Source organism: Rousettus aegyptiacus, unplaced genomic scaffold, assembly GCF_014176215.1.
Source record: "Rousettus aegyptiacus isolate mRouAeg1 unplaced genomic scaffold, mRouAeg1.p scaffold_m13_p_12, whole genome shotgun sequence".
NCBI classification, from domain to species: Eukaryota; Metazoa; Chordata; class Mammalia; order Chiroptera; family Pteropodidae; genus Rousettus; species Rousettus aegyptiacus.
In genome coordinates, this window is record NW_023416287.1 from 92,952,092 (window position 1) to 92,964,219 (window position 12,128).

General features: G+C 60.4%; 1 protein-coding gene across 9 annotated transcripts in view; it reads left to right on the forward strand.

Annotated features, from left to right (window-relative positions):
* ZNF236 (zinc finger protein 236) overlaps positions 1–12,128 on the forward strand; it is a 66,586-nt gene that overhangs the window by 46,140 nt on the left and 8,318 nt on the right. For 5 of the 9 annotated variants that reach the window (XM_036230158.1, XM_036230152.1, XM_036230157.1 and 2 more), the window contains 9 exons: positions 458–672; positions 2,424–2,639; positions 5,038–5,350; positions 7,464–7,567; positions 8,968–9,333; positions 9,696–9,841; positions 9,921–10,161; positions 10,533–10,709; positions 11,223–11,378. In XM_036230158.1, coding sequence (XP_036086051.1) covers positions 458–672; positions 2,424–2,639; positions 5,038–5,350; positions 7,464–7,567; positions 8,968–9,333; positions 9,696–9,841; positions 9,921–10,161; positions 10,533–10,709; positions 11,223–11,378 — 1,934 coding nt within the window. The remainder of the gene's footprint in view (positions 1–457; positions 673–2,423; positions 2,640–5,037; positions 5,351–7,463; positions 7,568–8,967; positions 9,334–9,695; positions 9,842–9,920; positions 10,162–10,532; positions 10,710–11,222; positions 11,379–12,128) is intronic. The other 4 variants (XM_036230153.1, XM_036230154.1, XM_036230156.1 and 1 more) reach the window with 4 other exon arrangements.

Here is a 12,128-nt window from a genome sequence, read left to right on the forward strand (position 1 = left end):
AACAATTGAGGGAAAATAATACCACTTCTTCATAAATTTAAAATAGCTCCAGTAAAATCTGTTTTGTAAAATATTTTATAAACCAAAAGAGAATATGGGTTGGCATTTCCAAGAGTCTGGACGCAGGGGGATTCTGACCCTAAAGGAAGGTTTCACGGTGCCTTACCGACTTAGCAGAGAAGGTAGCACCTAAAAATCGTGGTTCTTGAGTTTAAAGAGAGTTTCTAATTTATCAGATATTATGCCTGCTGAGAAATGACTATAAGATTTACTAATTTCGAAATAATGAAAGTTCTTTAACACTGCAAGTACTCCGAGCAGGTGTGATGTAACTGGTTGTCGTTGCTAACGTTCTAACTGTTTGACTCGTAGAGCGCTTGGCTGTTCCGGTGCCGGGAACAGCCCCGCCTGAGTGCCGAAGGGTTGTGGGTGAAGGCTGCTTTTCTTCCATCCTCAGATGTCCCTGCTGCAGCCGTGCTGTGCATTCACGTGGTCTGTGCCCTTCCTGCTGTATTGACAGGTGTGACTATTGCAATAAGGGCTTTAAGAAGTCCAGCCACCTGAAGCAGCACGTGCGGTCGCACACCGGGGAGAAGCCCTACAAGTGCAGGCTCTGCGGGCGTGGCTTCGTCTCCTCCGGCGTCCTCAAGTCGCACGAGAAGACACACACAGGTCATTCCTCGTTCGCTCGCACTGGGGTCCTGCGGCCACCATCCCAGAGGAGCTCGGAGCCTGTCAGCGCCCGTCCCCCATGTCCCCTGGGGCCCCAGCCCCACGCAGCCACTGACCCGCGCTGTCTCTGCGGGCGAGCCCCCGTTCTGGACTCACACCTGTGGCCTTTGTCGCTCGCTGGCTGCTCAGGGTTCCTCCACGCTGTAGCGCGGGCCCGCACGCCGTCCGAGTTTACAGCCTGGTGTGCCCGCTGCGTGCGCAGGCCACACTCACTCAGCCATTCAGCCGTTGGACACTTGCGTCCCTTCTGTTTGTGGGCTCTTAGGATAACCCGGCTACGAACACGCGCACCTGGTTGCGTGTGGATGCGTGCCTTCGTTTCTCCGTTAGGGTGGGCTTGCTTGGTCCTGCGATAACACTGTTTGAACTTTTCAGTTTACTAAACTATTTTCCAAAGTGGCTGCATCACATTTACTTGTCTAGCAGTGCATGAAGGTTCCGATTTCAGATTCTTGTCAATAGTTACCATCGTCTATCAGGACCGTCCTCATGAGTGTCAAGTGATGTCTAGTTGTGGATTTGATCGGCGTTTCTCTAATGAGTAATGATGCTGACCATATTTTCATGGGCTCATAGAGTCTATTCTAACTCTATGCCATTTTAAAATTGGATATTATTTATTTGTAAGAGTTTTTTAATATATTTATCAGATATGTAATTTGGAGTTAATTTTAAATGTCACTTTTATTTGTTAAATACATTTAACAAATACATATATATGTGTTTAATATAAACATATATATTAATATCTGATAACGACATATATTTCATATCAGGCTTTATTTGAAAATAAAGGCGTACTGCTGAAAAGCATGCAAATGAGAGGAGGAAGGGCTGTACGGACTCGTCCGTAAGCTGGCGTCCGGGGACGGGTCTCACAGGCTAGAGCAGGTCTTGTGGTGCTTCAAGGGCCCTGCCCTAGAGGCAGCGTCGGCCGTGGCAGAGAGCCCTGCGCGACTTCCACAGGGATCAGCAGTTTGATCGGCTTCTCGATCAGAAAGTCAAGGTGGCCACCGTGTGAAGAAAAGGTGGAGGTCGGAGGAAAGGACCCTTCTCAGCTGGCTGCTGCGTCATCGGGCCAGCGGGCAGAAGGGCTTTTGTATCAGACTTGACTTGGAAACAAAGCTGTTTACAGCAGGGGTGCCCAGCCCGCAGGCTGCAGACCGGTCCTGGTCCATGGCCTGTCAGGAACCGGGCTGCACAGCAGGAGGCGAGCAGTGGGTGGGCGTCTTACCTGCAGCCGCCCGTAGCACCAGCATCACTGCCTCAGCTCCGCCTCAGAGCGTCAGGCGTTAGATGCTCACAGGAGCCCCGGGCCCTGGGGACCGCTGGTTTAGAAGCATTGCGGGTTGTTCCTCAGGAACTGACCTGGTACTTGCTAGCAGAAGGTGATGAGGTGGATTTGAGAACACACTTGTAGTGTAGACTCCACAGACGTGTTGCCAGGTTCAGCATGAGACGGGCGGAGGGGCTGGGTGTGCGTTTGGGGGTCTGCTGGAGCCTGTCAGGCCACACGTGCGTGCGGAGAGGCACGCCGTGCCTGTCTTCCTGCTCTCAGTGTCCGGTTTGTAAAGACACAGGACCGCGGCCAGTGAGCAGGTGTTGATTCTGTGGCTTGTCGAACGTCTGTGTCTGCTCTGACCTCTCAGGATGTTAAGGTAACAGTGTTGTCGCCTTGCCTCTCGCCGTAGGAGTGAAGGCCTTCAGCTGCAGCGTCTGCAGCGCTGCGTTCACGACCAACGGCAGCCTCACCAGGCACATGGCGACGCACACGAGCGTGAAGCCCTACAAGTGCCCGTTCTGTGAGCAGGGCTTCCGGACCACGGTGCATTGCAAGAAGCACATGAAGCGGCACCAGGCGGCCCCCGCGGTCGCAGCGTCGCCGGGAGAGGCGGAGGGAGGCGGAGGTATCACTGCCCGTCTGTCCGTCCGAGGCTTGGTGCCCGGACGGGAGCTAGCGTCAGTTAGTACAGGAATGCCCTTCAGTCAGCCTTCCCCGCTGCGGTGGAAGCCGTTTCCCCCCACCCCTGGCGGCGCGGCCGCCCCCGCACGCCGGCGGGGGTCTCGGCCGTCCACGCGGCGCTGCGGGCCGCGAGCTGTCCCTCCCGCTGTTTGCCGCAGGCGAGCTTCTGGTCGCCAGGCCCGGGCGCAGTGCACGCCTCCCGTTCTCTCTCCTGCGTGGGTCCCTCCCGAGGGGCGTGGGCCCTTCCCGTTCTCCCCGGGGCGCTGTGCCTGACGGTGCTCCCTCGCACGTCGCCTCGTTTAGTTGGCGTGAAGCGCTGCGGCGTGCTGTCGCCGCGTGCCGGCGGGCCGGTGTGCCCAGCCGTGGCGCGTGCGGCCGGCCCGGGAGCCTCGCCCGGCGTGCCGCTCCTCCTTCCCGCCGTCTGTGAGCGCGTTCCACGCGGCGCGGCGCGGGGCAGAGGGTGTGCTCGTCGTGTGAGCCCATGCGGGGCGTCGCGGGCCGCTCGGGGCTGCGGCAGCTCCCGCGTCTCACTCCGTGTCTGCAGCCGGGCTGCGCGGGCCTGGGCCCAGCTCGCAGCGCTCACGGTGCCGAGGGCTCAGTCCGCGCGCAGCCGTCACTCGCCCCGCCTGTCCCCACGCGCTGTGCTGCGGTGATGCAGCGTGGCCGCCCCCTGCACGGCGGGGAATGCGGGTTTAAAACGTGCCTGGCGCACCTCAAGGTCACAAAGCCAGCTCCTCCACGGCCGGGCACCTGCTCCTCTCCTCGCCTCGGCGGGCGATTCCGAACCCAGACGTGTCCCACCTGTCAGACAGATGGCGCCAAGTTTTCAGTCTGACAGGATCTAGATTTCCCTTAAAAATCCTAATTTTACTAGGTTTATTGGGACGACACTGGTTAATAAAATTATAGGTTCACGTGCGTAGCTCTGTAACCTGTCGTCTGTGTACTGCAGTGTGTCCGCTCCTCAAAGCCAAATCTCTCGTTTATTTCCATTTTTTTATTGTCACATGATGTGGTGTTATTTTAGAAAAAGAAAATAACGGTTCTTTTTCTTAACAACAAATTTAAAAAAGTACAGACCATCACACGTGATTTCTGGAACCTGCAGTTTGGAGGGTGTAGCCAGCCAGTGAAAGTGACGAAGCCTAGAGCATGTGTCCCCTCCCGTCAGCTAACGAGGTGTCTGTCGCCGTGAGCAGAGCTGCCAGGCGGGTGTGGGGGCCTCTGCTGCGGCTCCTCCCCGGTGCTCCACACACCCGCGCGTCCCGTGGGCTCCTGCTTTGAGCGTTGAGAAAAAGTCCACACGCGCTCTTTCTTGTCCATGCAAGAATAGCCACTTGTAAAACTGTGACTTTACCCAGACCTGGAGTCTCGTGGTAGAAGTTTAATTCCTTCTCATTCGCCGTGACAGTGGTGGCCTGTTCGACTTCACACTGCTCTCTCGTTTTATATCTTCTGGTCACTGCGCTTCGTTTCACGGCCCATTTTCCTTACTGACTTGCGGAATGGATTGTGTTCTCGGTCGCTTTCAAATTGTTAGTACAGTTATTCCGTATTTGTCAGTGTGCAGGGCCATCTGGCGTCTGCCGTCCCTAAGTCTTTCCACATCTTACTGATGTGACGTGGGATTTTAGTTCGCTCTGTTCCCTGGGCTTGCACGTGCCCGGCCACCGTCCCGGCAGCCGGCTCCCACCTGCCCGCCCCTGCTGTCTTTTCCCTTGTCACAGAGAAGTCACCCAGTTACTTTATTAATTTGCTGATCCGGTTTTAGCCACCGTCCGTTCCGCTGCTCAGTGTTCCGTGTTACCCATCTGTGCCGCACGGCCGCTCCGTCCGGCCGCGCTGGCTTTCCGTTGTGCTCCGCGGCCACTCTCTCCGGCGTTCAGTGTGGGCACATCCGCACACTTCACTGACCGAACACGCGAACACAGATGTGTGAAAAATGTTTTTCCTTGACGTCTTTTTAGAGGGAGGCTGTTTGCTTGGTCCGTTCTTCTGGGCTGCTGACATGCTTGTTCAGTACTTTAGTTTTTGCCCGTGTCCGTAAACAGGGTCCTGTGTTGATGAACACTGGTGGCTGGTGTGGATGCCGACGCCTCAGACCTCCCTGCCGGCCTGAGAGCCGTGCGTAGTGGCTCCGGAGTCTGCCGTCGGCAGCCACGCCGAGGCTCACCAGCCTTCCCCGGGCCACGTCCCTGCCGGGGGCCGCCCAGCTTCTCGTAGAAAGAGCAGCGGCAGGAAAACACCCTGACCGTCTCAGACACAGCTCCGCAAGCCCCTCCTTACCGCGCACACCTGTCTGTTTTAACTTCCCTGTTTTGTCGAACCTGGTTTTTTATTAGGACCCGACCCCCTGCCCACATTTCCCTTAGACGTGTGTCTGGAGGGGGAGGAGGAGAACCCCGAGCGAGACGCCTCTCGACGGGCCCGCGCCGAGGTCATCACGTTTAGCGAGGAGGAGACGGCGCGGCTGGCGCGGACGCAGCCGCGGGACAGCGCCACCGTGTCCGAGCAGGTGCTGGTGCAGTCGGCCGCGGAGAAGGACCGCGTCAGCGAGCTGAAGGACCGGCAGGCGGAGCTGGAGGCCGAGCCCAAGTACGCTAACTGCTGCTCCTACTGCCCCAAGAGCTTCAAGAAGCCCAGCGACCTGGTCAGGTAGGCCGGCCGCCAGGCCCCCTGCTGCTGGTCGTGCCATCGGGGAGGCCGGGCTGGGCCGGGTGGCGGTGGGGTCCTGGAGTTGCAGCTTCAAGCTGACGCCAGTTTCAGGGCTTCCTTTCCGCCCATTTGGCCCGCCGATCGGGCTGCGTCCGGTCTGCGGGCCGCGTGCGCGCGCGCTGGGCTCATCAGCTGAGCGCGCTTGGCCGCTAGGCCGTGGCCAGCTCGCCCGTCCTCACCTGCGTGGTGTGAGCAAAGTACCTGGGCAGGGTGGCTCGTCGAGGAAGACAGGCGCCAGGCTTCGCAAGCCGCAGAGCGGCGGTGGGTCCCCTGCCCCCCCGGGCCGCGGGTCTGTGCGGGAAGCGAGGGCACACGCACGGGACCAGTTGGGTGGCAGCAGGTGGCACGAGGCAGACGGCCCAGCGCCAGTGCCTGACGTGCGGTGGAGTCTTGCAGGTGACAAAGTAGAATCCAGGGCGTGTGGCGGGGGGAGGAAGGGCCTGGAGCACACCGACTCGGGGAGCCGAAGTGTCACCTCGTCTCAGAGCGTCGAAGGGCGCCGCCCACAGGAGGGGACAGGCGAGCTTTGCTTTCAGGGGTAGAACTAACGGGGACGGTTGCGGGGCCACTTCCTGCACGGGGGAGGTAAGGCTTCCACGGTGGCCCTGGCGGAGCGGCTGTCCCTGCTGCTCTCGGTTCCCGTGCTGTGCACGAGGCGGGCGCCGGGCAGGCGGGCTCGCGGCTCGCGGCCGGGATGGACGTGCCCATCTGGCGAGCGTAGGGGGTGACTGCTGCCCTGCACACATCTCCCCGGGGGCAAGGGACGTGCGGGGGGGGCCGTGATGGCGAGGTGGGAGCTGGGCGCAGAGCCCGCAGAGCTGGGCCGGGCAGCATCCCTTGGCCGGTCAGGAGAAGGAGACTTAAGAGGTCGCAGCGCAACCCCAGGTCAGGGGAGTGCAGTGTGGAGCATAGGACTGGGGGGTCAGTGAGCCGTGCGGCGGGAGCAGCTGCCCTGGACATAGGAGTCCAGCCCGCCGGCAGGCGGTGTGGCCACGGGGAGCGTGGGACAGCTGGTAGGGAGGGTCAGGTCAGCGGCGGGAGGCCAGGTGGGATCCTGGACGAGATGCATGCCGGGCCAGGGTGCGTGTGGAGGTGAGGTGCTGGGGACAGCCGGAGTGGCGGGATGGAGGCGGCACGACCTCGCAAGGTCCTCGGGCTGCGTGATGCTGTCGGCATCACAGGCGACGAGGACAGGGAGCGGGGCAGCCTCGCAGCGGCTCGTCTTGTTTCGTCCTCTGTCTGGCAACCCTCGGAGGCCCAGCCTCCCCCCTGCTCCCTGGGCCGCCATCGTGGTGCAGGGAAGCAAAGCAGAGCTCCGGCCGGAGGCAGGAAGGGGCCACGGCCAGCGTCCTTCAGCAGCGTCCACACGCACGCCGCGCTCAGCTCTGTGCTCATCTGAGTCGTACGTGTCACTGAGCCCGAGGCGTCTGTCTGCGACAGTGCCTGCCCCCCACCCTGTCCCATCTCCTCCGTGGTGACGTGGACGCGGAGCGCTCTGCGTGGGCACACCGAAACGTGTTTCGCCAGGTTCCGAGTGACCGCGGGCTTTCAGGTGTAATTACCAGGCTCGTGCGGGCACCTGTGCAGGTGTCGGCCTCCAGGCGGGCTGTGCCCTCTGGTCCTCGGTGTCTGAGTTCCTGCTCCCAGACCGCCAGCCCGCAGCGTCTGGTCAGACTCCGTGTACGTTCCGTGGCTGTTCCCCTGCTGTGGCTCTGCGTTTCTCCTCTGAGCTGCGCCTGCGCTGCCCACTTTCCTGATGGTGGCGTTTCTCGTCTTAACCGCTGATTTGTAAGAGCTCTATGATTTTTAAGGAGGCCAGCCTTACTTTCTTTGGTCTTGCAAGGTTTTTTTTTTGTTGTCATTTGGATTTATTTATGGTGTGTTTTTGTATAAAGTGAGGCTTAAGTGTTTTGTTGGGCCCAGTTTATTTGGCACATAGTAACACGTGATTTTCGTTTACGTAGGCAGTTATAGCTTTAAAACCGTGAAGCTGTTTGCACATGCGTACAAAGTTGAAATGCAGCACACTTACTCGCACACGCTTTCCGGTTAGGCACGTCCGGATCCACACGGGGGAGAAGCCGTACAAGTGTGATGAGTGCGGGAAGAGCTTCACTGTCAAGTCCACCCTCGACTGCCACGTGAAGACGCACACAGGTGAGGCCCCACGCCCGCAGGGCAGAGCGGTCCGTCCACAGGTGCCGCGGAGAAGGGGCTGGGCCCCCGGTCGGGGCTGAGAGCTGTGCTCTCACTCAGGACAAATGCTGCTGAGAACGTCATCCCTTAGTCTCACTTAGGCCGAAGAGGGTTGGTTCGTTGGGGTTTTGTGAACTTAGGAGATCTGACTGCAGTGAGGACGCGGTAGTTCTCTTCGGGGGGGGAGGGGGCTCCTGAAGGGACACGTGAGGTCCCATTGCCAAGGCCCTTTTCTTCTCTCCATCCCATTTGAGGGACTGAAGGGTCACTGTTCCACGCCGAGCAGCTTTCGCTGCTTGGCTCTGCAGTGTGGCCCTGTGGTCCTGGGTGGCTCTGTACCTCCGCCGGCCTGGACCTCGGATGCCACTCGAGTCGCTTCCCTGGGCCCACGGCTCCTCACGTGGGAAGTGGCCCGATGGCAGCAGCTCTCTGGGAGCTGTGTCACTTAGACACGTGGCAGGGGACCTGCAGCAGACGTCAGAGGCAGTGCTGTGGTCACAGGGTGGTGACTTTTCATGTCGGGGGCCCTGTAATCCTTTCCTGATGGGTCGGTGCTCAGAACTGGGGCAGCAGATATGTGAATATTCCCCGCGAGCCTCTCCTGTCCTGTTAGGTTCTGGGCGTTTGTCCCCCTTGGGAGGGGCCAGCTTAGCAGCCCTGCGATCCCAGGTCGAGCATCTGGCTCCGCAAGGCACCTGGTGACCACCTGTCAGGCCCACGAGGACTGGGGTAGAATAGGGTAGAAACGGGACAGAAGACGGAGTCTCTGCAGGACAGCTCTCCGGGGCCTTCGCAGTCTGGGCCCCTCCGGCTGGCCCTCTCGTTGCGGCTGGCCCCTCTCTGCAGAAGTCTGAGTTGGTGTCTGGGGTGGCGGGGGGCACAGAGGACCAGGATGTCCTCTGCTCCTGGGACCGTCCCGGGCAGCTCTGTGCTCGTGAGGGCTTCCAGGTCTGACCGCGCAGGCCCCATGGTGCCCCGTACACATGGGGGAGGATTGTGTCCCCGGAGCTGGGCAGTGGCCGCTGGACGTGTGGGGCCTTGGGCCCAGAGAGCGAGGAGACGGGACTTGAATGCACGCAGCTTGTGTGAGATCATAGGGCAGTGGCGAGAGCCACATTGTCACCACACTGCCCTGCCCCCGCCCCACTGCCCCTGCCCCCGCCAGGCCTCCGCGTGGCGCCCTGGGCCGGAGTCGCAGTGGACGGGAGGGGCTGGGGAGCTGCCGGACGCCACCTGTGGACTACACTGGCCCCACTTTGCGGGCCCTGCGGGGGCTCCCGGTGCTGGCCGCCGCAGCCCGCGGGGGCGCAGGGGCGCTGGGCCAGCGCGTGCCGGGCGCCGCTGACTCTCGGCGCCCGCAGGTCAGAAGCTCTTCAGCTGCCACGTGTGCAGCAACGCCTTCTCCACGAAGGGCAGCCTGAAGGTCCACATGCGCCTGCACACGGGGGCCAAGCCCTTCAAGTGTCCCCACTGCGAGCTGCGCTTCCGGACGTCGGGGCGGAGGAAGACCCACATGCAGTTCCACTACAAACCGGACCCCAAGAAAGCCAGGAAGCCCGCGGGCCGCAGCCCGCCCGAGGCAGTGCAGCCGGCCGGCCTCCTCAGCCCGACGCCCAGCGACTCGAACGTGTTCATCGTCAACAACTCGGTGCTGGCCGGCCAGTTCGATCAGGGTTTGCTCCCGCAGGGGCTGGTGAGCCAGACCGTGCTCCCCGCCTCCGTGTCAGGTGAGCCGAGTGTCCCGAGGGGAGGGGGCGGGCCTGCCGGACAGTCCGCCTCGCCCCTGCGGCCGCTGCTCCGGCTGCTTCCGGCCCCGGGCATGGCAGTTGTTCTAAACCTCGGCCTAATTAGTGTGACCTCTTCGAGCCTAGTGTTCCGATACGTTTGAAAGGGGTAATCTGTATATAACGGGGTCTGTTTAGTGACGATAAGTTAGACGAGGGGGGCACATGGGGTGTCGGCGTCCGTTAGCCATGTCAGACTGGTGGATGTGTACAGGACTTGTGTGTCTGAGGGTCCCCGCGCGAGTGAGTGTGTCTGTCTGAGAAGCTTTTCTGGCGTCTGCTCACCCCACTTGCATCCCGGGCAGCAGGTGGCGACTGGACGGTGGCCCTGACGGAGGGCAGCCTGGCCGCCCTGGAAGGCATCCAGCTGCAGCTGGCCGCCAGCCTGGTCGGGCCCAACGTGCAGATTTCCGGCATCGACGCGTCCAGCATCAACAACATCACCCTGCAGGTGGGGCGCCGCCTTGCCCGCCGGGGCCGGGGCCCGCGCGCTGGGGCCGGGCCCTCACCCATGTCCCTGTTGCTTGCAGATCGACCCAGGCGTGCTGCAGCAGACACTGCAGCAGACCAGCCTGGTCACTCAGCCGCTGTCCGGGGAGCCGGGCCTGGCCCCGCAGAGCAGCCCCTTGCACACGCCGGACACCGCGGTCCCGGCCAGCGTCGTCATCCAGCCCATCACAGGCCTGTCCCTGCAGCCCACGGCGACGTCTGCCAACCTGACCATCGGCCCGCTGTCTGAGCAGGACACTGTGCTGGCTGCCGGCGGCAGCGGTGAGGGCCGCGCCCCTGGGCGGTTCCGGCAGCTTGGGCTCGGCTTCGAGCTCGTGGTTGTGCGTTTGAGTTTAGGACACCGTGGTGCCGTTTGCTCTCTGTAGAGCTCACCACACAGACGTCCTATGGATAAACTGATGTTGAGTCAGTCTGTGCATGGAGATTACAGCATTCATGGAACTCTGTCCTGTTGGCCCCTAGTTCACTGTCAGGCCTCCTCACCTCTTTAGATGAAGGAGTTCGGGATGACCGATGTTCTATTTTGAATGTTGCTCTTTTTGCAATAAGTTTTACTGAGATATTTTTAACATAGAAAGGAGAAAATGATTGTTTTTTAAGCCCAGCTTTTGTGGTTTTGTCACGATGACCAGGGACTCAAGACCTTTCTCAGGTGATGACGTCGCAAGGCCTGGTGTCCACCTCCACTGGCCCCCATGAGATCACCGTGACCATCAACAATTCAAGCCTGAGCCAGGTGTTGGCGCAAGCCGCCGGGCCCACTGCCTCCCCCTCGGGGTCCCCGCAGGAGATCACGCTGACCATCTCTGGTGAGTCGCCGCGGGCCCGCGTCCTCACGCCCGCACGCACGTGTGTCTTGCTCGTTGTCCTTGGCGCACGCTGAGCGCTGCGTGCAGCCGGTGCTCTGTACGTGTCTGTCATTCTGGTGACAACCTCCGGGGTGGTGAAAACAACGCGACCGAGCAAACCCAGTGAGAGGAATCAAAAGTGGCGGTCCCTCATGTCACTTCCAGTTTGAGTCAGCGATTTTTCACACAGATTGTCGTTCGGCAAAGAGCGGAAAACCATAGCTTCGTAGCTCTTTCTCGTGCTCCGTTAAGTGCCTGCATGCCGAGTCAATCAGAACTCCTAAGAAGCACGTAAAATACTTCCTAGCTTGGAAAGTGTGAACAAATGCATACTTTCAGTTAGGGAAGTGTATGTCGTTTTCATTTTTTTTAGAACTACCTTTAAACGTGGAATAGTGTAATCAGCTTAACGCTCGTGCTAGTGCGTGAGTTAACGCGTTACTTCCAGACATCACAGTGTTAATTTCCATTTAGGTCAAGACCTCATCCAGCACAGTTCCAGCGGAGGGAGCGAGCTAAACGGAAGCATACGGCTGTCGGCACCTGCGCTCGGCAGCCAGTCTGCAGACGCCACCTTAGCAATAAGCAGCGGTCAGCTGCTCTCGCAGAGCGCAGCGTTGAACGCCTCAGGTGAGCCGCTGACCCTCCATCCAGGGAGACGTCACGAGACGCCGAAAGGTCTGTGTGCTGCAGGGCCGGGGGCCTGAGAGGAGGCGAGGCGGCAGGGCGGGCTGGAAGCGCGCGGGGGGCACGGGCCTCTCGGGACCTTAGAGGGACGTCGTCCTCTCCCTCACCGGCCGAAGGGCGGACCGAGGCCCGCGTGGCTGGGAGCCGAGTCCCCGCCCCGGACCTCGCCCGCGGCGCCCTCGCTGCTCCAGCCCCCGGGCCCCGCGCGCCTCCCGCCTCGCGCGCCCTCCCCCGTCTGTTCCCGCGTGCTGAACTCTGGCCTCGGGAAAGCTGCCTCAGACCTTGGTTCTTGTCCTCATTAATTTGAAGCAAGAGACTTCTTTGTTTTTCAGTTAAGGGGTATTTTGTTTTAAATTTTCATTGGCTTCAGGCTCGGTAGTAATTCAGTCTGCGGAGGGTAAGACGTCAGAAATGTGTCATGTACGACCAAAGTCGCAGAGCAGACTTTTTCTACAAAGTCCCTTGTGAGAGGTCGTCCCCTGTGTCATTCTGCTGAGGGCAAGACGGTGTGCCCAGCCGCGAGCCCCGGACTCCTGCCGAGCGCCCCGCTCTACCCCGCGTGTCCCAGGAGCTCTCGTCTGAGCTTCCCTCAGCACCGGCCATAGTGGCAGTGGCTGTGGGGTCTCGGTTTTCATCTCCTGTCACTGTTTTTTCTCTAATGATACTCTGGAAGCGGAGTTCGTTTAAGTGCAA